This window comes from Balaenoptera physalus, assembly GCF_965194825.1.
Source record: "Balaenoptera physalus genome assembly, chromosome: 12".
Taxonomy (NCBI): domain Eukaryota; kingdom Metazoa; phylum Chordata; class Mammalia; order Artiodactyla; family Balaenopteridae; genus Balaenoptera; species Balaenoptera physalus.
In genome coordinates, this window is record NC_138897.1 from 81,822,908 (window position 1) to 81,849,101 (window position 26,194).

Below are 26,194 nucleotides of genomic sequence, written 5' to 3' on the forward strand. Positions count from 1 at the left end.
TCTCCCTGTTCCCCACGATCTCAGAAGCCACCGAATGGTGCCTGGTGGAAGTCACGAGGCAGCAGTCACATGTACAAAGCAGAGGCTCTTTTATTAATATGGCAGAAAGCCGGAGACGCGGTGGGTTTCCTAGGTAACATCGCCATTGTACAAAAACCTTACAGCGTTGCTCCCTCTGTCTGTACAAAATGATTGTCACGTGGTGTGGAGTAAGGCTGGGTTGGGGGAGGGAAGCAAGGAGGAGGGGCCAGATGGTGTGCCCCCCAAAGCGGGGCAGGGGCACAGGGCCATCACAGACACTGACAGGTGGCGTGACCCGGACCCAGTCGGCGCATCTCACCTTGGTGTTGTTCAGCAGACGTGGGAGGTGAGAGGGCATCCGAGCTGGATGTCCTGGGTCCCCAGAGCTCACAGCCCTGGGTGACACCCGCTCCCTGCTTGACAGCCTGTGTGCAAGTTGGTCAACTTGAGGAGGCCCCCAGTGACCCCGAGGGGGCAGCTGTCCTTGGCCTCAGTCACGATGGCGCCCACCAGCGGCTGGAGTCCGGTGCACCAGCACTGGTGCCCCTTGGCCTTCATCCCGTCCCTGGCTAAAACCAGGGCCTTTCACAGGATGGGGTTGGGAGGCCTGGACTAGATCCCACTTCTCCTGGTACCAGCCTTCACCCTGGGGGCTGGGGGGCTGCGCTCAGTTTCCCTGGCGCCCCTCCCAGGTTTCAGCCTCCTGGGGGCAGATGCTGAGGTCGGAGGACTCACGCCCTCCTCTGAAAGCTGCCCCTTGACTCCTGCTTCCAGAATGCCCGTTTCAATACACAAAAGCTAAAAGGCACCCAAATGTGCAAACAAAGTTCCTTCTCTGGAGAGGGGAAGGGGTTCTGGCCTGGGGCTTGGTGCCGAGCTGCCTCCGATGGCCCGTGGCCCTCCAGAGATAAAGAGGACAATGTCCGTCTCCTGATTCCCTTGGGGAATCTCAGTGGTTCTCAGTGATTCGTTGTTTCCCTAAAGGGCTATGCTTTAAAAACAGAAACGTCCACCACTTCTCCCCTAGTGAGGGGCAGAGCTGTGTGGTGCTGGCCGTGGGACCAGCCTGTCCAAGGCCGCAGTCGAGAAGACTTGGCCGTGGAGACGGGGCACCGCGCCCCGGGATCAGGCCCTGCCCGGCTGGGAAGAGGATGTGGCGAGGGGGAGTTTGCCCACCCGCCTCCCTAAGTCACGGAGGCAGTGGAGGCAGCTGGAAAGCGGGGGTTGGGGCAGGATGCCCAGTGCGGGCCGCTTCCCCTGCCCCCCTGGCCCCTTTCATCCCTGCTTCTGCCGCCTGCACTGAGATAGATAGGCTCACAGCGCAGGAGAGCTGAGCCGAGGCTCCCTCTGCTCTGACCCTGCTTCTGCCGCTGCCACCGCCGCTCACCGGAGCTGCCAACGCCAACAGCCCGCTATGGGTTCAAGCCCCGACTGCATCCTGATCTCAGAGAATTCTCCCAAGGTCCCTGGGGAACTCAGGAAACTGACGACAGGCCACCTGAACCTACTCCCGGGAGTGGAAACCTTGGGGTGAGCCGCGTCCCCAACCCTACCTCAGTCAAGTCTACGGAGGGCGACTGCTCAAGGTAAGGGGGGAGCTGGCCAAGGAGACCAGCGGGTTGAGCCGCAGGGCAGCCGTGCACAGCCTGAGGTGAGCCTCTGTGCTCTCTGTTCCCGTTTCCAGCGAATGCACACACGTGAAGGATCTGCTGTTGTCTTTAGCAGGATCCTGAATTAACCAAAATGTCTTTTTGCTTGAACAGGATGATCCCGAGGAAAAGGGATTTAAGGAGAAAGCCCATTTCAGGACCTGGTCTGGGGTGGTAGCCATCGGCCTGGCCTCTTGCCTGTCTTCCTCCTCCTACTGGGCTGTGATTCCAAAGGCCATTTTAGAAGGATTTTCAGCAACAACGGTTGAAACCAAAAGAAGGGTAGGTGAGAAGGCTCACGGAGCCAGGATACGGCCTCTCTCGCCTCCTGGCACTGGCTGAGATCTGACCATACGGAATAACCACAGCCCTGGATCACTCGTTCCAGTAGGCGCTGGGTACTGGTCCCCCAAGGGAACACCCAATTTCATTATCATATCTAGAGACATACCAACCCGAGGATGTGGGTTCTTTCCTTCCTAAGTGGTTTTGTCCCTAAAGCAGAACACAGGAACCCCAGGATGTGGGCTGCAGGGCAGGTTAGTGGGGAAGCTAGCTTGTCAGCCTGGGTGGGATTCTGAAAGCAGCATCAGGAAGACGGCGTGGATCTGGCCTAGGGACGCTGGCCCACGTTGAAGGCAAGCCCTGCAGAGATCCATCCAAGTGCTCTTGTGAAGGGGCCTTCTGGAGCTTTCCATGTTAAGAAGAGCTCCTAGTGGCCTGATCCCCCAAAAATGAAATTGACTTCTGGGCTTAACAGGGCAAGGTGGGTACAAACCAAACCTCATCTTGTCTGCCTGTCTTTTCTTCTTCCTATATATAAATATGTGCATATTTATGAACGTGTGTATATATATAAAACATATATATACACACATTATTCTGATACATTGCAGTAAAATAATATATTGTGTTATTGCATAGAAGAGCTGGCTTTCGCAGGCTGGGCTTAGGTGATGGTCTGGGAGCGCTGGCGGCCGCCCGGAGGCTGCTGGGCGGTGGGGACCACGCAGCCGCTGAGCTGCCGTTGCTGCTCCTCCTGCTTCCGGGCGTGCTCCGCATACCACTCCTAAAGCAGAGAGCAGACAGGGCGCTGAGCGGCCCCCAGCCTCACGGGGTCACCCGGGCCGGGCAGTGCTGTGACCCTCCAGCCTCAGCAGCGGAGCCAGGGCTGCCAGCCCACCGTGCCCCGCCCCCCACCCAGATCTGCTGGGAATTCTGAATGGGACCCTAGATAGAAAAATGACGATGCAATCTTTCCCTTTTTAACTAGAGATTTGCAAACCTCCTTGTCAAGTGTGCCTGGCCCCGTCACCCCTTTCAATGAGGCCTGGGTAGTAATAATCACCCTTCACTTGTGAACATGATCTCTGTGGTTCACAAAGGGATGTGTGCCCCCCACCCCCTCGCCAACCCCCCGTGTTTTCCCTTTTGAGCTGGGTGTCCTCATTTCACATCCAGGAAACCCGAAGCTCAGAAGCTGTATAAAGTTGTATGAAGCTTGAGTGCGTCTCCCAACTCCCCGGTTGCTTTGCTGCCCTCCAAAATGGCTGTGAGAGCATTTTGAAAAAAACCAAATGCTCACCCGCCTAAGACTATTATCATTATATCATCCGACATTTTCAGGGACAGACGCATTCAGGTAATTGAGAAATTTTAAATATAAATCCTATGTTTTTAAAGAGTCTGAACCACAGAACTTCAGAGCTTAAAAAATTACAGAGATGATGGCCTAGTTCTGTGCCCCCTCATTCTGCAGAGGGGGAGACTGAGGCCAGGAGTGGACGGCCAGGCAGCGTGTCTAGTGCCGTCCCCTCCTCTGCTTTGTGAGGCAGCGACTGTCCCCCTTTCATAGATGGGGATGGGCTGCGTGACCTGCCCCAGGTCACGGAGCCTGGAATCAAACCCGGGTTTTATGACACCAGAGCTCATGTTGGTTCCTCATCTCTGTGACTCCGAGTGCAGTGATTGGCCAGGTATTCGCCCAGACCCCTTGTGTTTTTACAGATAAGGTGCGAGTCGCTTCAGGGGACTGCAGCCTCCCGGCCTTTTGGGCTCGGACCCTGGTCATCACTGTCCCAGGGAAACAAGGGTTTCCAGCCTGAAAACAGCATAGTCACAGTGGCTGGCGAGGGAGCTGGGAGCCTGGGCCGATGGGTGGCCCGAAGTCCATGGCTCTGTCTGGGCTGCAGAGCGCCAGCCCACGGGGTGCTTCGCAAGCTCTTTCACTTAGCAGCCAATGTGGGAAGACTGGGAGAGTTTGCAAAAAAAAATCTGACTTTTCCCTTCTCTTAAATTAGAAAACAAAAACAATCAAAAACCCCAAGAGAGCCAGGTGCAGCAGGCCCTTGTTCCTATCGGGCAATGTCTGGCTGGATGTGGGAAGGACCATCCTCTTTGAAGAGGCCGGTCCAGGCCAGCTCGCCAGGGTCCCCTGTGCTCCCTGCTCTGCCCGGTACGTCTCCCGCTGTACGCGTTTCCTTTGCTGTTCTGGCTCAGAGGAGGAGAATGAGATGAGGTCAGTGACATATGTGGAAGAGTGACAGGGTGGCTGTTGGGGAATGCTTCAAGGGTTCAAGGCTGAGCCCTGAAGCCTGCCCCGACCTGAGCAGTGGTCCACTGGTAGTGGTCCCAACAGATAATCCCATAGCTCCCCACAAAACTCAAGATGGGGACCAGAGAGCAGCCTCTGCTCAGCAGTGGCAAGGACCACTCCCGGGCAGGAGGATCTGGGCAGCATGGTCAGGGGCGCTCCTACCTGAATCTCTTCTTGGTACATCTTTAGGCTCAGATCGCTTTTGGTCCTCGATCTCCGTCCCAGAAACACCAAGGTATTTTGCTAGAGAAGAACAGAGAGGCTGCAGGGACCGGCCCGAGCCAAGGTCCTGGCGCCCGGCCTCACCCCCCTCTTCTGGCTTCTGCGACGGTGCCCCCCAAAAGTGTCACCAAAACTTGAGGGGATGGACAGTGGGGGAGGGTTTGCACTAAGCCACAACCCGCTCCCTCTGTGGGACGAGGCCCTGTCACTCCCCACCTCGTATCTCTCCATCTGGGAGAGGATCTTGAGCAGCTGGGCGATGTCCGAGGCGGCTCCCCATGCCTCCCGGTAGAGCTTCAGGACAGCAATCAGCTCATCTTTGGAGATTTCCTTCTCAAGGGTGATACCGCCGTCAACTGCAGGATGGGAGGGCGGCAGGGGGAAGGAGCCTGGGACTCAAGAGCCCCCAGTCTGGCTTGGTTTAGCCATCCTCCCTGCTCCCTATGGGCACCTTAAGGTTCCCTCTCCCAGCAAAACTCTGGATCAGCACGACCACCCCCCCCCTCCACCATCTGGAACTCATGTCCCTCCCCATCCCCTCCCTTTGCTGGGCTGTCAGGAGCGCTGGTCAGGCCACCAGCTTACAGGGGACAGAGGGTTTCAGGAGGGAGTCTCCAAGCAAAAGAAAATGATCAGGTAGTCTGAGAGGACAGAGATTTGGAAACAAGTAGTAATAGGGATGTGGCAGTTCTGATGGAGAATCTGGAAAGAATGAAGGATCGTTAGACAGAAAGCTATGCACTCCGGGAAAAGGGAGGCAAGGGGTCGCAAGCTGCAGAAGGAAGTAGTATTAGGCTCTGTGGTCAACGGTATTTACACCGTTTAAATCAAGAGCCAGAGGACGAACATGTGGTTTAGAAATGTGGAGACAATAACTAAAAGGGGGAACAGCTAAGGATGAACAGTCGGGGAGATGAGCAAGGCGGGACAGAGGGCTGCTGGGGTCACAATCAGCCTGTGATTTTTCTTGATCTCTGAGCTGTACTGTTCTGATTTTTAAAATGAGATCACGTGCATTTTTCTGTCATTAAATATTTGAAAAATCAATGCAAATAAGAGATCAAGAAAGCTAAGCCAGGACTTGGGTGGTGGCACAGTGGTTAAGAATCCGCCTGCCAATGCAGGGGACACGGGTTCGAGCCCTGGTCTGGGAAGATCCCACATGCTGTGGAGCAACTAAGCCCGTGTGCCACAACTACTGAGCCTGCACTCTAGAGCCCATGAGCCACAACTACTGAAGCCCACACGCCTGGAGCCCGTGCTCCACAACAAGAGGAGCCACGGCAATGAGAAGCCCATGCATCCCAACGAAGAGTAGTAGTCCCCGCTCGCCACAACTACAGAAAGCCTGTGTGCAGCAAAAAAGACCCAACGCAGCCAAAAATAAATAAATAAATAAAATTGAGGGGGAAAAAAAAAAGCTAAGCCAGATCAGTAAGCTGAACTGCCAAAAGACTGGACAGACAGACAGACAGATGAGCAGCAAGCAGCAAAAGCCCCTGCTCCAGCCACTTGCACAGACCTTCCGAGTCCCGGTTCTTGCGGCTGTAGTTCATTCGGAAGACGAAGGCTTCGAGGATGAAGGCGACGATGATAGTCATCACCACCTGGCGGGGCACGGAGAGGAGGAGCAGGGAGAGAGAGGAATGAGGGGGGTGTGAGCTGCTGCGGGGCCCCAGAGCCAACAGAGCCCGGTCAGATGTGTCCCCAGCCCCCTCCTCCCTGAGCTGCCGCCCGATGAGCAGGGGCAGCTGGAGGCTTTGAAGATGGAGGAGGGTGAAGGGCAGTCTGTGTCCCTGGACCTACCATGGTCACGATGTAGAAGGTCATGAAGTAGAGGCGGCTCCAGTGGGAGGTCTGCGAGGTGACGCCTTCCTGGAGACAGAGGGAAGCAGGGAGTGAACGAGCTCCTGGGGGGGGGGGGCCGGGTCACTGTCTACGCAGGCTTCTCCATGGCCCCTGCTCTCTACAGACCCTTCCTGATCGGTTGTGGAAGACGAAGGAGGGGGACCTTGCTCCCCTGGGTCTAAAAATTCCTCTGAGCTCCTAAGGCCTGGACACTCCCTCCAGGACTGATACGGCCAACCTTTGGAAGAGTTTAAGGAATGGCAAAAACCAACCAACCAACCACCCCTGCCACACTGTTCCTTGCTTGAAAAGTCTCCCTCACGGTGGTGGGAGCAGGACAGGGACCCAGAGGCTAAGTGGCCTCTCCTGGCTGCTGGGGGACGTGTGGAAAGCAGGGACAAAGGCCACGTCCAGCAAGTGTGGAGGGGGAGTCTCTTGGGATTCAGGCCATACCGTGGCGTCCCTGCAGAACCCGGCCCCTGCGGGGGACGGGGAGAGCAATGCACCCCAGGCTGCGTGAGGGGAGACGGGAGCTGGCCTCAGGGAATGGTGGAAAGATGCCCCCAGGAGCTGACGGAAGTCCTTACCATGATGATGTACCAGTTGTTGACAACTGTGAGCTCAAACAAGGTCACTGCCAAAGGGAAGGGAGAAACAGAAAGCATCTTGATCAGACCTGCTTTTGCAAAGCGAGTTTCAAGTGGCCTCTCTCCACCTATCCTGGGTACCACGCACTTGTCTGCCGGGCTGGCCTGTGAGCTCCCGAGAGAGCAGCCAAGGCGCTTCCTGAGCGCCCACCCCACAGGGAGTGCTGCCATCTTGGCCGGTCCCCAAAAGGGTGCATCTTTGGTCTCAGCAGCTCGTGATGGACCAGGGGTGGGGATACTGGGGAAAGAGTCCCCGGACCTTCCTTGGTGTAGATCTGGGATGTTGTGAGGGGATCCCTTCCTCTTGAGAAGCTGTGTCTGGCCTCCCGGCCTCTCCATGGAAGCCAGGAGCAGAGCTGTGTGGGCCTGGCCTGGGTGGAGCGGGGCACCATGGCTGGCTGGTGTGGCCAGGTCCCACCCTGCAACTGTGGAGCTGTGACAAGGGGGCTGGTTCCCTAGCATCGGGCTGTACCCACCTCCCAGCCAAGCATGAAGCTCTGCTGCTCCTCTGATGCTGAAAAAGTCACAGGAAACAAGCCCTGGGGTCTGGCCTGCACTGCACCCCCAAGGCTGGGCAAACCACAGGCTCCACTGGGGCCAGAGAGGACTCGAGAAAGTATGGCAAACGGCTCGGGACGGGGAGGCCTCGGGCAGCTCTGCTCCGCCCCACCTGGGACCTGCAGTGACCAAGGCAGTACCTAGGGCATGGCCCGCCTGGGCTTTCCGCACTCACCAAAGCTGTTCAGGATGTTGTCAAAATTATTGAGATAGTAGTAGCCTTCCTCCACCACGGTCCTGTTGTCCACGGTGTGATTGAGCCAGCGGTAGGCGTCTGCCACTGTGCTCGTACTGGCGGGGGGGGGGGAGACGGGGGCGGGGACAGAGGGTTGGGCAGGAAGGTCACAAGATAACTGGTCACCTCAACAAAGTACAGAAAGTTTAAGCAAACCAAGGTCTGACTGAGGACCATCTGTCTTGGCCCAGCCTGGTTCCCTGCCCAGCCCCCAGCTCTCTTGCCTGTCTTCCTGTCTCAAGGGGAGTCCCCAGGGTGCTGGTGGGAACACCCAGACTTGCCCCCCAGTCCACCTTCACTTGGCATTTCTCTGCCGCCAGCCAGGCCTTCTCGCTCTCAGCGGCCAGAGCCCGGCGCTCCGGGAGGGGAGACAAAGGCAGTGCCTCCTCGGACACCACCCCCAGCCCCCTGCCCCCACCAGCCTGGGATCTGACCTGGAGGCCGCCCTCCAGAAGGGTCCTCTCCTCATCGGGCTTTCCCCAGCACCTGGCTGGAGTGTTCTGTTCTGTTCTAATTGATTGCCCCTGTTCTGAGAGCTTATTTGCTACTTTCCTGCCAACCTCGTATGGCTGATCTGCTATAATTCATGCTGATGTCTTGACAAGTCTGGTCCTTGGGCCCCCAGGGAGCTTGTTCCGAAGGCAGAGTCCTGAGCCTCGGGCCTGTGTCAGACGCGCAGGGTGGGGTCTGGAGTTTGCACTTTTAATCAGCGGCCCTGAGGATTCTCACGTGCCCTAAGGTTTGTGACCCACTGCTACAGGCTCTGGTTCTCAGCTTAGCCTGACACTCAAAATGGCTACCAGTGTCTCTGGGAACTTTATCAGCGCTTGAAACCGTTAAGGACCAATTTTAAGAGAACACTGGATGGAGAATGAATGGCAGAGCACACGGGTTTCATCGTGGTGGCTTAGGAGGAAAGGGAGAGGGAAGGGAGCGATCAAGGGAGGCTGTGTGCCCCGCTCTCTATCCCTGCCCCAGAGACCTTCCCGTGTGTGTCCATCTCATCCTAACAGGCCACCCCTAGCTGATGTGTCTGCCCAGGTCCCCAGTCACCCCCGGGGAGAAGCAGGAGGAAGCTGTGGGACTCCGGCCTCAGGCCCCAGGCTGCTCCCAGTTCTGGAGCAGCCGCCAGCACCCAGCCCCAAGAGTAAGCTGATGGAGACCTGGTTGGAGAGTGGCTCCTAGACCCTGCCTGGGGGACAGGGAAACTTGCTCAGACATCCTCACTTCAGAGAGGACCCTCTGCTTCCAGGCCCCCTCCCTTAGCTGCTGCACTGAACTAATAAACCCTGGGAGCAAAGCAAAGTGATTCTCAGGGCTTCAAAGGGTGCTGTGGCTTGGGGAGGTGGGCCCCTGAGGGATCAGAGGTCAGCATTCCAGTCCTGGCTGGGCTCCTCCAGAAACGCAGGCTGCCTGGGGCTGGGGGCCCCGCTGCGTACTTACTTGCAGCAGTTGGGGTAGAGGATTCCACAGAAGAATTCCATGCCCACGATGGCGAAGGAGTAGTAAAAGATGAGCAGGGTGAGGCCCAGGCTAGGGAGGAGGGTCAGAAGAGACAGGGTGATCGAGGGCCAGGCAGGAGAGAGCAGCTCGCCCGGCGGCCCTGGCATCCTCAGACCCCTGAGCTGACTGATGGAGACGCATGCCCCTAGCCAGGTGCACCAGCTGGAAAGTGCCTGCAGGGGAGGGGCCTCGGATTCAGGTCTGGGGTAGAAAACGGCTCGAATCAGGACTCTATTACCAGACGCCCCTCTACCAGCGATTCACCCCTTACCTGTGAAGGTAGACTCACAGGTGACCCTTACCTGTGAACATAGACACAGGTGGTAAGTGAGTTGACAGCTCCCTGCCCTCCCTACTAAATATTTCAGACAGGTCAGTGGAGAAAAGTGGAACCAGGGAGACCTGTGGTGGTCAAGGTCTCGGTCTCCTTGAAGAGATCTGACCCTGTCAGGCCCTCGATTTTCGTCCTTTTCGGGACTCCTCCTCCCCCTCCCCCCGAGACCACCCAGCTGCCCACCCCGAGGGGGCACAAGCCTCGTGACGCCTGGCCCTGGGGGCCAAGAGGCAGGGCAGTACCTGGCCATCCGGGGCAGCAGTTCAAACATGGTGTCCAGCACGTTGCGGTAACGCTTCTTCAGTTTAAACAACCTGAGCGAGGGAAGCGGGCCGGGTCACTTACAGGTGCCGGGCGTGGCCGCAGCCCCTCGGTCCACAGCACCAGGTGGGGCACGGCAGGCCAGGGGTCCCTCCACCACCTGAGCACCTACTTTCCCCAGAGCCGCCAACTGGGCACTCAGCTCGGGCGACTCGCACCCTGGGCAGGGGCAGCGGTGGTGCCGGGACATCGGGGCTAGACGGGCCCTGCCCTGAAGGGAGGCAGGGCATGACTCGCATGAGCGGGCACGGCGGCCGGCTGCCACTCATGGATGAGGCCCGGAGGCTGGGCGCGGGGCGAGGCCTTGCCCGGGACGCTGCGGCAACCCTGGGAGGGGAGAAGGCCGCGCCTGCAGAAGAGCCGGCAGTGCGGCAGCTCCTCCAGGTAAGAAAGGGCCACCCGGTCCCTCACCTCCACCTCTCCTCCTGGGCAGGACGGGAGGGGGCGATGGATGTGAATAGGACCGCAGCTGGATATTCTAGAGGAAAACCAGGCTTCTGAGGACACACACAGATCTCTAACTAGTAACGGACACCGTCCACGGATCTCTACAAATTTGTGCTGGTTTCCTACGGTGGTCCCTGGGGGAAAGCTGAGGACTGTGCCAGCAAATCACGGCTGGCTGTGGTAGGGGCTCGAAAGTCCCTCTGGACCCTCAGAGGCCGTGGCTGTCTGGTTGAGGACTCTGAGCACGTGTGTTTCTGTGGCTGCAGCCGACACCAGCACAGGCCAAGTTCACTGGAGCCCTGAGCCACGTTTCTCTTCCACAGTCAGAGGCAACTGGTCCCAGGATGTGAGGAGGTGGGCCATCTGCACACCTGCCCAGGTGGAGACAAGGCACCCACCATCCCCCTCCCCCCACCCGCACTAGGTGCTCCTGCAGGGGGCGTGCCACCCCCGACACCAGGCCTGTGAGCCTCTAGTCACTCCCCAGACCAGTCCCAAGGCTCTCCCCACCCTCCCCTACCCACCACTCCCGACCCCAGCCCTGCCCCGTCACCTCAGCAGCTGGAGGGGACGCAGGACCACTATGAAATAAAAGGGCTCCATGTTGAAGGCCAGAGCCAGCAGTCCCAGGAAGGCGAATGCTGTGACGGAGAAGTCGAACCTGGGAGGGAGGAGGAGAAGCTATGGTCTGCTCGGCCCACCCACAGCCTCCCCCACGACGGCTGGTGGCTCCCCAGCCCTGTGCCCAGCACTCCCTTCCAAGGAGCCCGCATGCCAACCACGGCAAAGGCAGCAACAGGCCCCGCAGTGGCCCGCAGCTGGCCAGCTTCCTACCGCTATCGGGTTTCTGAGGCTGGTGTGGCTGGGCCCCGGTCACAGCACACACCTCAGGGGTCAGACATGCCTAGGGACCTCCCTGGTGGCTCAGTGGTTAAGAATCCGCCTGCCAGGGGACACGGGCTCAAGCCCTGGTCTGGGAAGATCCCACATGCTGCGGAGCAACTAGGCCCGTGAGCCACAACTACTGAGCCTGCGCGTCTGGAGCCTGTGTTCCGCAACAAGAGAGGCCGCGATAGTGAGAGGCCTGTGCACCGCGATGAAGAGTGGCCCCCACTTGCCGCAACTAGAGAAAGCCCTCACACAGAAACGAAGACCCAACACAGCCATAAATAAATAAATAAATAAACTACATTCCTTTAAAAAAAAAAAAGAATCCACCTGCCAATGCAGGGGACACGGGTTCAAGCCCTGGTCCGGGAAGATCCCACATGCCGTGGAGCAACTAAGCCCGTGTGCCACAACTACTGAGCCCGCACTCTAGAGCCCGTGAACCACAACTACTGAGCCCGCAAGCCACAACTACTGAGCCTACACTCTAGAGCCCATGAGCCACAACTACTGAGCCTGCGTGCCTAGAGCCGGTGCTCTGCAACAAGAGAAGCCACCGCAGTGAGAAGCCCGCGCACCGCAATGAAGAACCAACACAGCCACATAATAAATAAATAAATAGATAGATAAATAAATAAGAATCTGCCTGCCAATGCAGGGGACATGGATTCGATCCCTGGTCTGGGAAGATCCCACACGCCGCGGAGCAACTAAGCCCGTGCGCCACAACTACTGAGCCTGCGCTCTAGAGCCTGTGAGCCACAACTACTGAGCCCGTGAGCCACAACTATTGAGCCTGCACTCTAGAGCCCGTGAACCACAACTGCTGAGCCCACGTGCCGCAACTACTGAAGCCCGTGTGCCTAGAGCCTGTGCTCCACAAGAAGAGAAGCCACTGCAATGAGAAGCCCTCGCACAGCAATGAAGAGTAGCCCCTGCTTGCTGCAACTAGAGAAAAGCCCGTGCACAGCAACAAACACCCAATGCAGCCAAAAATTAATTAATTAAAAAAAAAAAAGAAAGAAAGAAATGCCTAGAAACCCCTCCTGAAGGTCCCACACTGGTCTCATGGCAGACACAGGTTACACCAGTGACCCTGGTGAAGGCACTGAGGGGTGGGGCAGGACCACAGGGGAGCCCCACCAGGAAAGCAGGACAGAGAGCCCCTCTCTCCTGCCAGATACACATTAAGGCCCTGCAAACTGCATGACCACACGCTATTGCTCTGCCTGACTCTTCTCTACTTATTAACTTGTTTTTACTCTCACGACCCAAGACCTCGTGAGTGCAGCCTGATTTCGTGGGTGAGTTAACTTTCACGGGCAGTGAGCCACCTCTCGGGGTCTCTGGAACAGGGAGAAGGGCCACCAGCTCGATGCTGACCAAGCATCAGGACCCGTGGCACTTCCCTCTCTGTGGGTGTCGTGGTTTTCGTGGAGGAGAAAAGAGCTTAGTTGTCAGGGAGGGGTGTGGGGTTAAGTGACTCAGAAGGAGCCAGCTGGCCTAAGGACCCCCAAGAGGCCATGTCCAGGAGAGGGACTGGCGGGGGTGGCCTGAGAGAGTAAGATGACGGCCTGACCCTGGGGAGGCCTGGAGCCACAGGCAGAACCGCTCCAGGAGACAGGGGCCTGACCCAGCCTCGGACCTTCCCTCTGAAACTGTGCAGTGGGTGTGGACGGAGAGGACCTGTGGCTTTCATTAGAGTCTCTGACGTGGGTAAGAAACATGCTCTCTACTCACAGATTCCATCCAGAGGACAAGTACTCGACGGGGCCGAGGCCGGCTACTTTCAGGAACAGCTCCACCCCGTAAACTGTGAGCGGAAAGAAGCAGTTAGCAGCGGCCCTGCCACAGCCTCTGCCACCCCTGGCCTGGCTCGTTTCCTCCTCGAGACTCTCCCGAGGTCTGGTCACGTGCCCTCCAGACACCCACGTCACACCCGCACCCCTGAGACAGTGTGGGCTCCAGGGCAGTGCCTGGCCCAGATGCTGGCCAACCGGGGCTGCCCGCTAACAAGAAGCACTCGCTCCCACTCCCTGGGAGTGGCCGCAGGCATTGTCTGTCCATCCAACAGGTATTTCCTGAGCACTTCTCCCGTGCCAGGCATTGCACTGGGTGCTGGGTGCCCAGCCCTGAACAACACAGAGCTTAGAGTCTAGACTCAGGGGAAAGACAGCAAACTGATATGTTAGACTGGGGGAAGTAGACTGGGGGAAGAGTGTTACATTTGAAAGAAATCAGGGGCCAAGCCGGATATGATCTTGGCCTGCTTGAGGGGCAGAAGGAAGTTGGTGTCATTGGAACATAATGAAAGAAGAAGCTGAAGAGGGAGCCCTGGAGGGGGCATCAGATCACACAAGAGACACAGTTGGGAATAGATTCCAGGTCTTTCTGACCCCAGAGTTTGTGCACTGAATCACTATGCTACTCTGAACTCCACAGAAAAAGCCAAAGGGCACTGATCAAGGCAGTAAAAGTCATGCTTTTTAAGAACAATGAAAACAATTTAGGACACAGTGTTCTTAGTTATGTCTAATGTTTAGACATAAAGGGAGAGGGGTGTCAGGCAGAGCAGTGTGGTGAGGGGATGAGTGCACAGAGGAAACACCTGTGCAGAGGCCCAGAGGTAAGAAAGGGCAGGGGCCCTGGGAAGCGGGATGTGTTCAGGGGGGCTGCAGGTGGGGCACGGGTGGTGGTACCGGCAAGAGATGAAACCTGAGAGGGAGGCTGAAGGGGCCCTGTGTGGCCCCATGACTCACACCCAGCACGGGAACTTGGTCTGGAGGGCAGTGGGCAATCACCAAAGAGTTTGAAACAGGGATGGGGTAGAATCAGACTCAATTTCTGCTCCACCCTCATTATGCTCCCCTGCTTTAGAGAAGAGCCATGAGATCTTAACCCAAAAAGAAGTTCCAGCCAGTGTAACCACTGACAACTGAAAAGCACTTGAGCAAAGCCATGTCAGAAACTTACTAGTCAGAAAGACGAGGTAACTCCAGGGCACATGCTTGGAGAAGAAGTTCCCACCTGTAAGAAGAGAGGCAGCAGTTCAAGAGGTGAGCCAGGTGTGCCCACAGGATGGGCCAGTCCCCTAGCCAGGCTCACCTTTCAGCATGAAGGTCTCCACAAGGATCCAGACCCCGTTGACTGCCACCACCAAGTCTGCAACAGACAGGCTCATAATAGAGAAAGCACAGGTGGGTGTGGAAATCTACAGGTCACAGCTGCAGCCCCTGGTTAGTTTCTAGGCAGCTCTGAGATACGCAGAGAGCAGGGCTTATAACAGGTAACTTCCTGCTTAATGCTTTTACCATGAGCTAAATCAACCAGTAGTTTCTCTTAGAAAATAGCTACAGATTTCTAAAAATCACCCTCTATGTCACTATAGGGATACCAGTTAAGATGTTTCAGTAAAACCTACAGATTATTCCAAGTTGGCGTAAAAGATGGACCATATACAAAGGGTTTGAGTATTGAAAACATCTGTTTTTCCCTAGAGATATCTGGTTTTTAAATGACTGCAGGAACTAGTTAGCAAAATTGCATATGCGTTTGGCCTTTCACCTAGCAATCCACTTTTAGGGATCCATCCCAATGAGACATTAGCAAAAACACAAATGACGTACACTGAAAGCTATTCACTGAGGAACTATTTGTGATAGCAAAGAAACTAGAAACAACCTAAACGATCAATAGGAGACTGGATAAATAAACTATGATATGTTCATGAAATGGTGTACTCTCAACTATAAAAAGAAATGAAGAACATCTCTGTGTATTAATATGGTGTGGTCTCTAGGATGTATTGTTAACTGAAAAAAAAGGAAGGTTGAAAAAAGTGTGTAAATTATGCTAGTTTATTTAAGGCAGGGAAATGTGCATATATGCATCTACTTATAGTTTTTTAAAAATGGAAGGATAAACTAAAATAAAAGTTACCCACTGGGGGAGGTGAGAGGATGGAAACAATTCTTTCTTGAGTATACTTTGTTTTGTAGATCTGACTTGGAATCATATACATATTTTACATAATTATAAGGCAAAATTCAATGTAAAAAGTGATCTCTAAAAATATTTTTTCAAATGAAATAAAGAAATGCAGATGGTGACATACCCACATGGAGAAAAACTACTCCAGATGAATTTAAAACAGTCATCTGAATCCCTGGAGTGGTGTTTCTAGCAATTATATTGTTAGGGTTGTGTTGGTATTGTTTTTTAGAGACTATTATGTGTGGACTGTGGGATAAAGCAAGTGAGTGACTGTGTCAGTGTTGTTGGGAACTAGGATTTTAAGCCTGGGAATTTAGACGTGAAAGAATGATGAGGGCTTCCCTGGTGGTGCAGTGGTTAAGAATCCACCTGCCAGTGCGGGGGACACAGGTTCGATCCCTGGCCCGGGAAGATCCCACATGCCGCAGAGCAACTAAGCCCGCATGCCACAACTACTGAAGCCCGCGTGCCTAGAGCCCGTGCTCCGCAACAAGAGAAGCCACGACAATGAGAAGCCCACGCACTGCAATGAAGAGTAGCCCCTGCTCACCACAACTAGAGGAAGCCCGTGCACAACAACAAAGACCCAACACAGCCAAAAATAAAAACAAATAGATAAATAAATTTTTAAAAAAGAATGATGAAGTTAGGTAAAAACCCTATAGTCCACAATTTGAATTAAGAATATCAGGATAAACTCACAAGATAGTTTATCTTCTAAAAAACCAAAATCCTACCTCTGTCCATGGAAAGCCCTGGAAACAATAACCAACTCCAAGCAATGAGTACCTCTAGCATCTCAGATTGTGGTCTCTAAACACCATTTCCCATTAAATGGAACCAGAACTCCTTAGAAAGAGTGAATTCAATCAAGCCTCTAGATTAGTAGAAACGTCTGCATCTGTGCTGTCCAATTGGTCACCATTAGCCACACGTGGTTACTGAGTGCTTGAACTGCGGCTATTGTGACGGGAACTGAATTTTTAAGTTTTAGTTGGTCTAAAGTTAAATAGCCCTATGTGGCTGGCGGCTGCCACACTGGACAACACAGCTGTAGCTATAACTTCCAAACTACAGTAAATAAGCAACAGAGGAACATGCAAAATCAAGGCTGAAGGACAAACAATCCTGCTAAATATTGCAAGAGGAAGAAAACGGATTGGGGGAGAAACCTACAGATTAAAACAGACTGAAGTGACATATTAACAAACCACAATCTGTGGTTCTGGAATCTGCTTCCAAAAACTCCAGGTCTAGAGAAGGGGTGATGAGCTGGACTGAGGGGATTAGACGGACAAGAAAGACAGGCAATGAGATGATGACGGGTGAAGCTGGGTGACAGGTACGTGGATGCTGTTTACAATCCCTCCACTCTTATACATGCTTGGAATTTTCCACAATAAACAGCCAGCATCATGACTGCAGGATTTATCCCTTGCATCTCCACCTTCTGGAGCAGTAAGACTCAGGAGGAAAGGGACCTGGAGCTGTGATATTTCACACTTACACATGAAATACTGGAAGGCCTTGGACTTCACAAGGATATTAATTCCTATTTGAAGAGAAGAAATGTTAACAGTGAAATCTTCATGTACAAGTACACGTTCTCCTACCACAGACATCATGCGTGCAAGCAACCGGGGTGTTTATGCCCAGGGGTGAAAAAGGAAGGGCCTGCTCTCAGAGGGACACCCACGCTTGTGCCCGGACCCCTGGGCAAGACTGCACTGGCAACGTTCCCTCTGGGAAGTGCCTGAGCAACCTGGAGCCGGGACAGAGCAGAACAAAGCTTTGCTGGCCACTGCTGAAACTTTAAGCTTGCTCCTGGCCTAGAACCGGCACTGTTTATTTATCCACTTGAGTAACTATCATCCCAGTGGAATGGAAAACTCGCTGAAGAATATGGAATAATAACAGCTGTGCTCAAAGTCCTGGCTGTGGGAGAAATAACAAAATAGGACATGCCACTTTAACTCTTGCTCATATGGCCCAGACCCCTGTGAGCTAACCATACCCCATGTGGAACTTCCAAAACTGGCATTAAATTCAGGGAGAACTATTAGGTAAATAATATGGGGCATTCCGATTTTAAAATTTTCAATTTTATACAATGCGAGCATTATGTAAGGGATCAGATACACTAGCTATATATCCTGACACTGGAGGAAGGTCAAAATCCATCATTAGGTAAAAAGGCAGGTTTCAGAACAGAATATATAATGTAATCCCCACTGCTGTTTTTAAAATGCACAGAAAAATAACCAGAAGGAAACATATCAGAAAATGAACCGTGGTTATCTCTGCGTGGGAGCCTTTCATTTTCTTCTAATTATTTGACTTTGTATCAATTTTCTTCAATAAATAAATATTCCACAAATTTTTTTTGGTTTGGTTTTTATGTTACTGATTCCCTTCCTAATCCAACACTATTTCCCTGCTGGGGTAATCACACTGTCTCTTTTACACACATAGACATTTCGCATGCACACACACACACACACCCTCTGGATATGTTCTTTAAATGCTTATCTGTGGTCACCGGAAACCTCCATTCGTCCCCAGCTGCCATATTCAGGTCAACCTTACCTTTGAAGATGAGGAATGCTGTCCTGGGAAGCTCATCAAACCAGTGCTCTCTATTTCTCTTTGCCTGGCCAAGGAACAGGGCCATAGGAGAGAGGGCGTTAGGACCAGTGACCAGAGCCCAGCCCTGGGGGCACGGATGCAGCTTTCCTTTCCTGCTCTCCTGGCTAACTTGGGAAATCATGAAAACACTCACGGATCTAAAGAACAACAAAGCCAGCCAGTGTTTGCTGAACTCTTCAGTGTGCCATGCACTGGCATTGTTTTTATAGAATCCTAAAAATAATGCGGTAGGTAGGGACTCTCATGACCCCCCTTCCCAGGTGAGACAAGCCTTGGAAGGGTTCCATAACTTGCCTGATGTCACACGGTGACTAATGGGGTCTGAGATTCAGTGCTTTTAGCCAGCACACCGCATTGCAGATGGACAGGCATGCAGGGCCAGGGGCCACCTGTTAGCCCTACAATGCACAACGCCCAGCCGAGAGCTGCGATGTCCCAGCAGGGAGAGAGCTGGACGGCCGGGTGCCTCCCGGCCTCACCCCCTCCCGTGGAACCGTCTGCCGGGTCACTCCCTGGAGAGCACCTACCTTCCACTTCAAGGCGGCAACTTCGTAGATGTCTTGAAAGTCCTTCAGGCTGTCACAAGCAACAAGGCAAAAAACCACAGCACGTTCCCACCGAGCTTCGGTCCTCTCACTCGCCTGCCTATGGTCACCTTCCAGGGGTGGAGCGGGGGAGGCGAGGAGGCGACATCTGCGAGTCCCAGCGCATCAGGGCCCAGGGGACCCGTACCTGCAGGCATTTCATCTCCTCCTTCCTCCAGGGACTATGGATACTTAATCCACTCAGCCTACACAGACCACTGCGGGCTTCCGTCCCCCAGAGAAGCAGCCCCCAGATTACCACCATTCTCAGACAGACAGGGACTGAGCCGCCTTTAGCAGAGGACTTAATAGAACAACCGGGGCAGAGAGTTCAGCCCGAACAGAGCTCGCTCACTCCTGTCTCTACAGCAGACCTGCTTCATCTCAGATCGAAAAGAAGGGTTTTGGTCATCAGTAGTCAGAAGACCAAGACTGCCCATGGAGAGCTCAGCTCTTTGAGGCTGTGCCAGAGCTGTGCCAGAGCTGTGAGAGAGACAGAGACAGAGACAGAGAGAGAGAGAGAGAGAGAGAGAGAGAGAGAGAGAGGGAGGGAGGGAGGGAGAGGGAGGGAGAGGGGGAGAGAGGGGGGGAGAGAGAGAGAGAGAGGGAGGGAGGGAGGGAGGGAGGGAGAGGGAGAGGGAGAGGGAGGGAGAGGGAGAGGGAGGGAGAGGGAGAGGGAGGGAGAGGGAGAGGGAGGGAGAGGGGGAGAGAGGGGGGGAGAGGGAGAGAGAGAGAGAGAGAGGGAGAGGGAGGGAGAGGGGGAGAGAGAGGGAGAGAGGGAGGGAGAGAGGGAGAGAGAGAGAGAGAGTGTGTGTGTGTGTGTGTGTGTGTGTGTGTGTTTCACGTTGCTCTGTGGCTTAGCTCACATGCAACCACCTCGCTCACGGCTCGACGGTGAGCAGCTGGGCCAGTCCATTCCACGAGCCTATACATTTTTTTTGTCTCAAGTTTAAATTGGATTTGGGTTGGACTTTTGTTACTTGTAAAAAGAATCCTGAGGAATAGGGTCTACATGCGTAAGAATCTCTGAAGAAAACTAAAGTCTCTATGAGCCTCTTTGCCTGCCCACTCCCCACCCCCGGGCTTTTGCAGGCCCCAGCTGCCTCTTGTGAACGCCTCATCCGGCCACACTGCACTCAACTGGCAGCCGCTCTCACCTGAGCAGAGGCGAGCTGCTCTGATTCAGGGCCTTGAACGTGAGATAGCGCTCCCCAGCGCTCATCCGGGGCTTGTAGAAGCGCATCAGGCCTTCAAACTGCCTGTAGGAGATGCCGGCAGGCCCCTGGGGGGAGAGGGAAGACGGCCCCGTGGAACACAGTGGGGGCAGCCATGCCAGATGCCCAGCATCACACGGGATCCCAGGGCCCCTGTTCTCTTGTTCTCCCAAGGGCAGGACTCCTGGTTTCAGAAGCTGCTGGCCCTCCCACGCTTAGGGGATACCGTGGGGCAAGGGTTGGGGAGCAGGGACCAACCTCCCTCCCTGGCTCAGCCCCTGCCCCGCTACCCGTTGGCTGATGAGCAGGCGGTAGGCGTGCTGGATGGCGGTTCGCTTGTGTAGCAGCAAAGACTTGAACTTGTGTTTCTCGATGTCATTGAAGGTGTCAAATACCACGGCCAGAAGCTGTGAGGGAAGAGCAGAGACCTGGCTCCTGTGCCCGGCGGGGCCCCAAGGAACCAGGGAGTCGTTCTCCAGCCTCCAGAGGGCGCTCTTCCGGCCACCCCCGAGAAAGGGGTTGCAAAGAGCCTCTCGCCTGCCCCAGGTGGTGTAGGAAGTTCATCTCCAAGACTCAGCAGAGGAAGGTCATTCATTGCCACTTGTAAATTTCCCCTCTAAAGATTCATGAAGACACTGCTATTATATTTTCCCCAGGTTTTTCTTCTCTCTGCCTGTAGCTCGTCCCTGGCTGGGCAGTTTTATAAGGGGAGAGAAGCAGCGAGGGGAACACACTGGGTTTTTTGCCCAATTCAGCTCCGTGCGATGGCCGGGGAGGCTGTGTCCCCATCCTGTGCCCTCCCAACCTCAGAGCAGGAAGGAACATCGCTGTGCCGATGCTTTCTCCCCTGTCCCCTTGTTCCTTCTCCTGGTGAGTCTGCGTGGCCCCAGAAAGCAAGGGTGTGAGGTGGCCTGCACAAAAGGGCACAAGGTTCTGGAACTTTCTAATTCCAAAGTTAGCAGGTGAACAACACAGTCTGCGTTATCAGAACGCGATGGGAGGGCAGGAGCAGAATTTGGAAGAACACTTTTTGGAAACTCTTTTTCTTTCAAAAATATTTTGAGGGGAACTCTCTTGTCCTTTCCATCCCTTCTAACTGGTCCCCCATATTTCCTTTTAGATAAAGGGAGAGTCAGCAACTTTTTCTGTAAAGGGCCAGAGAGCAAATCTTTTAGGCTCTGCAGGCCACATGGTCTCTGTAGAAACCACTCAACCCTGCGGCTGTAGCATGAAAGCAGTCGTGGACTATGTGCAAATGAATGGGCCAATAAAACTTTATTGACAAAAACAGATGGTGGGCTGGGTTTTGGCCCTGACTGCTGACCCATGCCCTATATTTTCACAGCTCTAAATATCTTTTAAAGCAAATCAATTACACATACACTATTTTTTAGATTCTAAACTAACAACAGTATAAAAGAGCTATAAGATGTTCAAAGAGATATCTAACATACTTATTTTGGGTTTTGAGGAATTAAAAAAAGAAAATATTTTCCTCCTTAAGACGTCACACTTTTAGGAGATTTCACAAATCTACCCCAGAGAAAGTGTTTTCCATTTCTATACTGGGCCTGACTGTGGTGACTGGTGTGAGAATGCTCTTCAGAAGTATAAAAATAAATGCAAGACTTGAAAAGGCCTCTTCCTGATAATTCTGGCGTTGATGTGGGCTCAGCACCAGCCTGATGGCCCGGTCTGGGAGGCAATCTGCTGATGGCAGGAACACTCCTGGTGGCCGGCAGAGCCTCTGTAAACACCTCCAAAGTTCCCAGTGTGCATGGGGACTTTTATGTTCTCCCTAAAGGAATATGTTCTGTGTTCAATTTCCCAATGGTTCATGATAAACGGGGTGGAAATACACAAGACATTCCCGGCATGTGGCTGCAGTAGGATGGAGTGCCTAAGAGCAGGGCTCTGGAATCAGACCAGCTCACCTGGCCACCCCGAGCTGTGCAGGCGCAGGCGAGTTAGCTATCAGTCTGATCCTCAGTTTCCTCAACTATAAATTGAGAATAATAATAAGAATTCCAGGGTTTGAGTGTTAAATTATTTAACCCTCATCCATAAAACACTTTGCACAGTGCCTGGCTAAGGCTTAGTAAGTACCAGCTTTTATAGTTATTACATGTTTGCTGTGAGAAGGAGAAGATCCCAGGGTAGCTTTGGTTTAAACTCTAGCACTGTCACCAGCGGCGGCGGCAGTGCTAACCCAGGGAGGCTAGTTACCGCTGGTAACCAGCTGAACTTAAGTCCCGACAGGGAATTCCTAGCCACACCACACTTGACTACGGTCTGGGACCTCCTTCCCCAGTGTTCTGCCCTCGGAGGCCGAAAGCTGTCCCTGCCTCATCCCCACAGTGCCCAGCAGAGCGTGGGCTAGGGCTGCTCCAGTGGAGCGCGAGGCAAGGTCACTCACCAGGTTCATGATGAAGTACAGCTCGATGGAGAGGTACACGATGAAGAAGACGCAGGACCAGGGGTTCCGGGAGTAGGAGGGCATCATCACATCTGGGAAACTGTGTTTGCAGAGTGTTACCCGCAGGGCCCGTGTCTGCTGGTCTCCGTCTTCTAAAAGGACATCTCTTCTCCTGCCTTCCCGGCCCCCTTCCCCCTCCCCTACTCTAGGCTCACCAGGCCACTCCCGTCCCTCACGGGGTCCCAAGAACCTGTCTGGGCCAAGATGTGGAATATTCTTGGCTGAAAAGAGAACAAGACCCCAGGCACTAGAAGAGGGCAGAAGCCAAAGCAGGGCCCAAACTTACTTGGCGGTGGTCAGAAGGACAAACAGACTGACAATGCTGTTCTCCAGGGTGCTGAAGTACTGAGGGGGAGAGGAGGAGAGGAGGGCACGTGGCCGCCAGGCCCAGGGCACACCCCACCGGGAACAGGCTGCCTGCGGTGGGCCGCCTCCAGAGCCCTGCCCTCCCCCTCCCTGCCCCACCCACTCCTTCTTCCTCCCAAGGGATCCCTGAAGGATGGCAGAGGAACAAGCAAACATGGAGTCCAAGGCCTCCTCCCTCCTGAGCTCAATGCTTCCAGCGGCAGCAGACAACCGGCTTTGGGACTTGTCTCCCAGGGAACCACATATGCACAATTAGCTGAGCTCTCCTCCACAGCTCCTCTGCCAAAATGTGCCCGTGTTCCAAATCTGATCCTGGAAACACCCCTCTCAAGGACAGGGCAGGGGGTCCCCCTTGGCATTCAAGGAAGGAGACAGCTCAAATCTGGGTGACGGGGCACTTTCAGGTGCCAGAAGCGATGATGAGAAACCAAGCAGGGCATCCCTTCCTAATAAAGCTAGGGGGTCAGTCCAGCCACCTTATCTGAGGGGAAAGGCCTCCCATAAAGGAAGAAACAAACAAACATGTTGATTACTTACGGGGTCTGAAGGATTAGGGGAGAACAAGTAGAAACCTAGAAGAAGGTGGTGGGAAACAGATTGAAAAAAGGGTTAGAGCAGAAGAGTCCCAAACCCAGATGTCAGAAGGACTGGACAAATAAATGTGAATCAGTGCAGTAGGCAGAGGAAAAGCATAGGGAGTGGTGGGGACTGTGGCAGAGCACCAGATAACTGCTGCCATTCAGGAGGGTGACCCAAGTACCATCAAATGTATGATTAAAAAAGGCTGTATAGGGACTTCCCTGGTGGCGCAGTGGGTAAGAGTCCATGCTCCCAATGCAGGGGGCCCGGGTTCGATCCCTGCTCAGGGAACTAGATCTCACACGCATGCCGCAACTAAGGAGCCTGCCTGCCGCAACTAAGACCTGGGGCAACCAAATAAATAAAATTTTAAAAAATAATAAATCTATACAGTAAAAAAAAAAAAAAAAAAAGGCTGTACGTATAGCACGGTGACAATAGTTAATGATACCGTATTGTATATTTGAAAGTTGCTAGGAGAGTAGATCTTAAAAGTTCTCATCAGAAGGAAAAGAAATTGTAACTCTGTAGAGTGATGTATGTTAACTAACCTTATTACGATGATCATTTTGCAGTATATACATAGCAAAGCATTATATTGTATACCTAAGACTAATACAGTGCTATATGTCAATTATATGTCGATTTTTTTAAAAAACGGAAGTTTAAAAAAGTTAAAATTTTTAAGGCTGAAAATCTGTATTTTCATGTAAAAAAAATCTAGTTTTAAAATGCTGGCTCAACACTTTCAGACCAAACAAAACTCATCCATAGGCTGGACTTGGAACCCAGACTGCCGGTTTGCGATCTTTGGTTTTGAGAACATGACAGCCAAGCACAACTCCAAAGGGACCCTGTTGTTCCCCTGTAGCCAAATTAACACCATTAATTTTTTCCCTCTCAGAATGAGTTATTCCCCTGAGTCCTTGAAATCCTGAGTGGGAAAGAGAGTAACTCTGCCCTCAGGGGAAGTCAGCCCCCTTGGAACACAAAAGAAATTCTATCGAGAGTGGGGTGGAGGTGAGGTAAGTGGGAGTCAGTGGCTCAGGACAGAGCAGTCACGAGAACCCGGGGGTTTCAGCACTGGTGGGGCCTTAGAGCCAGGGCTCTCTAGTTCCATTGTCTTTGCCATCTGAGTACTGGAGAAGGCACCTTGGGCTACGTCGCCATGTTCTAAGACCTCCACTGTCTAAACCCTGTGTCTGAACGTGGGTGTCGCATCAATACTTGATCTTATCTGAAGAGGCAAGGCCTCCTCGGAATTAGAAAGGCCATGACCCTGCTTTTACATCTAGTGAAGCTGAAGTGTGCAGACCCTAGGGTCCTAGGCACACGCTGTAGAGAAACCCTCCCGCGTGTGCGCCAGGAAACGCACGAGAATGTTCACTGCAGTGTGATCTGTGATAGTGAAAAGTGCCCACCAACAGAAGACGTGATAAATAAATTTGGGTATATTCATATATCGGATCACGACACTGGGGTGAAAATGAATGACCTACATCTACGTGCAGCAGCATGAATAAAGGCCGGGGGTACCTCTGGGAGCTGAAGGGAATTGAGATCAGGAAAGGGTACAAAGGTGGCTTCCGTTTTTTTTTCCGACACTGCATTTCCTGAGTTGGGTGTTTATATCATTTTGAAAACCTTCCTGAATTTCTGAAACTATCAAAGTACCTTTTTTTCTCAACTGTGAGTTTGCTTTTAGCGAGCGCCTGCATCCTGGGGTGCAGGAGAAACTCACCAAGGATGGCGAAAATGATCATGAAGAAGAGGAGCAGCGAGAGGATGTCCATGAAGGGCGGCAGGGACTGGAAAATCTGGCGCAGGTTGCTGGGGAGAAAAACGGGGCCAGGAGGGGTGAGGCGCAGCCGGGCCGGGGCCCAGGGGGTGCTGGCTGGGACTCCTCAGTGGGGTACGTGCCTGTCGAGATGGGGGCCTGGTGCTCCCGACCCCCAGAACACTAAATTCCCTCTCGCCCTGGCTTGTGACATCATGCTTAGTGATTTCCTAGGCCTTCCACTCAGTGGGTGACGGGCAAAGAACCGGGGCAGGTGTAGCACTTACTGAGCCCAAGCAGGCAAGTGCCTGCAAGAGACGGAGACGGCAGGAGAAAGCCAGGTGCATGGCCTCGGGTGACAAGGGATGTGGGAAGACATTTCAGGGCCACCCAGTCCTAGGACATTTGTCTCTGGTTTTAAGGACAGGCACCAAGCGTGAATGGCCAGCCCGCTCTCATCCACAGTACCCCAGCCAAGAGGTTTTCCAGATGGATTCTCAAAACTCAGTTTGACCTTAGGCTAACGGTCTGGTTTGAGTTCGGTACCCCCAGTCCCAGGGGAGGTGTCAGGACAGCCTGCTGAGTCACGTGGACTTTGCTGAGTTCCTGCTTTAGGCTGTGTCTCGGCAGGTACTGTGCTCAAAGAGAGGACCAGCCCCAGAGAAGCACAGGTGAGACAGGAGAGAGCCCTGGACCCAGAGTCAGGAGACCTGAACTTCAGCAGGAAGACCACCTTCCTCTCTGTGTGGGTCGAGTAGCAGAGGGAAGCGAGCGTGACTATATCCTACCCAAGTGCAGGAGGGGCCTTATTGCTACATCACTCACTGGCTCCTGCTCCACTGGCCCAGAGGTCCAGGCCAGGCCATGATAGCGACTGTCTGAGCAGCTCCACCCCCGGGCCTTACCGCCGGACGCCACCGCAGTACCGACAGTCCACCAGGAAGATGCAGCGCAGCGCCCGGGTCACCCGCACGTGGGACGTCTGCCGTACCAACACCACGATGGCCTCAACGAACTGCACCACCAGCACAGAGGTCTGGGGGTGGAGGGCACAGTGCACCGTCAGCTCCTCTGACCCAGCCCCTCCTGTACACCCTGAACAGAGGGCTGGTTGGATACTGCCCAGCCCGGCCCGGAGTCCGGAGAGACCTTTCCCTCGCCCTTTCTCACCTCCCCCAACATCAAGCAGGCCCCAGGGAGAAGCCCTCTGGCTGCTGGCATAGATGTGCAGTCCCAGGAGAATGAGCCCCAGGGCGATGCTCCCAGCAGCCCATCAGATGATACCCGCTG

The 26,194-nt window shown here is 53.9% G+C and overlaps 1 protein-coding gene across 5 annotated transcripts in view; it reads right to left on the reverse strand.

Moving 5' to 3' along the window:
- Window positions 1-72: 72 nt before the first annotated feature.
- The window catches only part of TPCN1 (two pore segment channel 1), a 63,836-nt gene continuing 37,714 nt past the window's right edge, over window positions 73-26,194 (reverse strand). For 3 of the 5 annotated variants that reach the window (XM_082416481.1, XM_082416480.1, XM_082416482.1), the window contains 23 exons: window positions 25,810-25,940; window positions 24,869-24,957; window positions 23,086-23,120; window positions 22,469-22,527; window positions 22,123-22,222; window positions 19,997-20,113; window positions 19,650-19,774; window positions 18,436-18,484; window positions 17,849-17,912; window positions 16,770-16,814; window positions 14,375-14,431; window positions 14,243-14,296; window positions 13,010-13,082; window positions 10,935-11,042; window positions 9,856-9,927; window positions 9,220-9,309; window positions 7,717-7,832; window positions 6,924-6,970; window positions 6,295-6,363; window positions 6,011-6,095; window positions 4,705-4,844; window positions 4,429-4,509; window positions 73-2,739 (listed from right to left, as the gene is read on the reverse strand). In XM_082416481.1, the coding sequence (XP_082272607.1) occupies window positions 2,620-2,739; window positions 4,429-4,509; window positions 4,705-4,844; window positions 6,011-6,095; window positions 6,295-6,363; window positions 6,924-6,970; window positions 7,717-7,832; window positions 9,220-9,309; window positions 9,856-9,927; window positions 10,935-11,042; window positions 13,010-13,082; window positions 14,243-14,296; window positions 14,375-14,431; window positions 16,770-16,814; window positions 17,849-17,912; window positions 18,436-18,484; window positions 19,650-19,774; window positions 19,997-20,113; window positions 22,123-22,222; window positions 22,469-22,527; window positions 23,086-23,120; window positions 24,869-24,957; window positions 25,810-25,940 (1,926 nt within the window). In that variant the 3' untranslated portion in view covers window positions 73-2,619. The other 2 variants (XM_082416483.1, XR_014251624.1) reach the window with 2 other exon arrangements.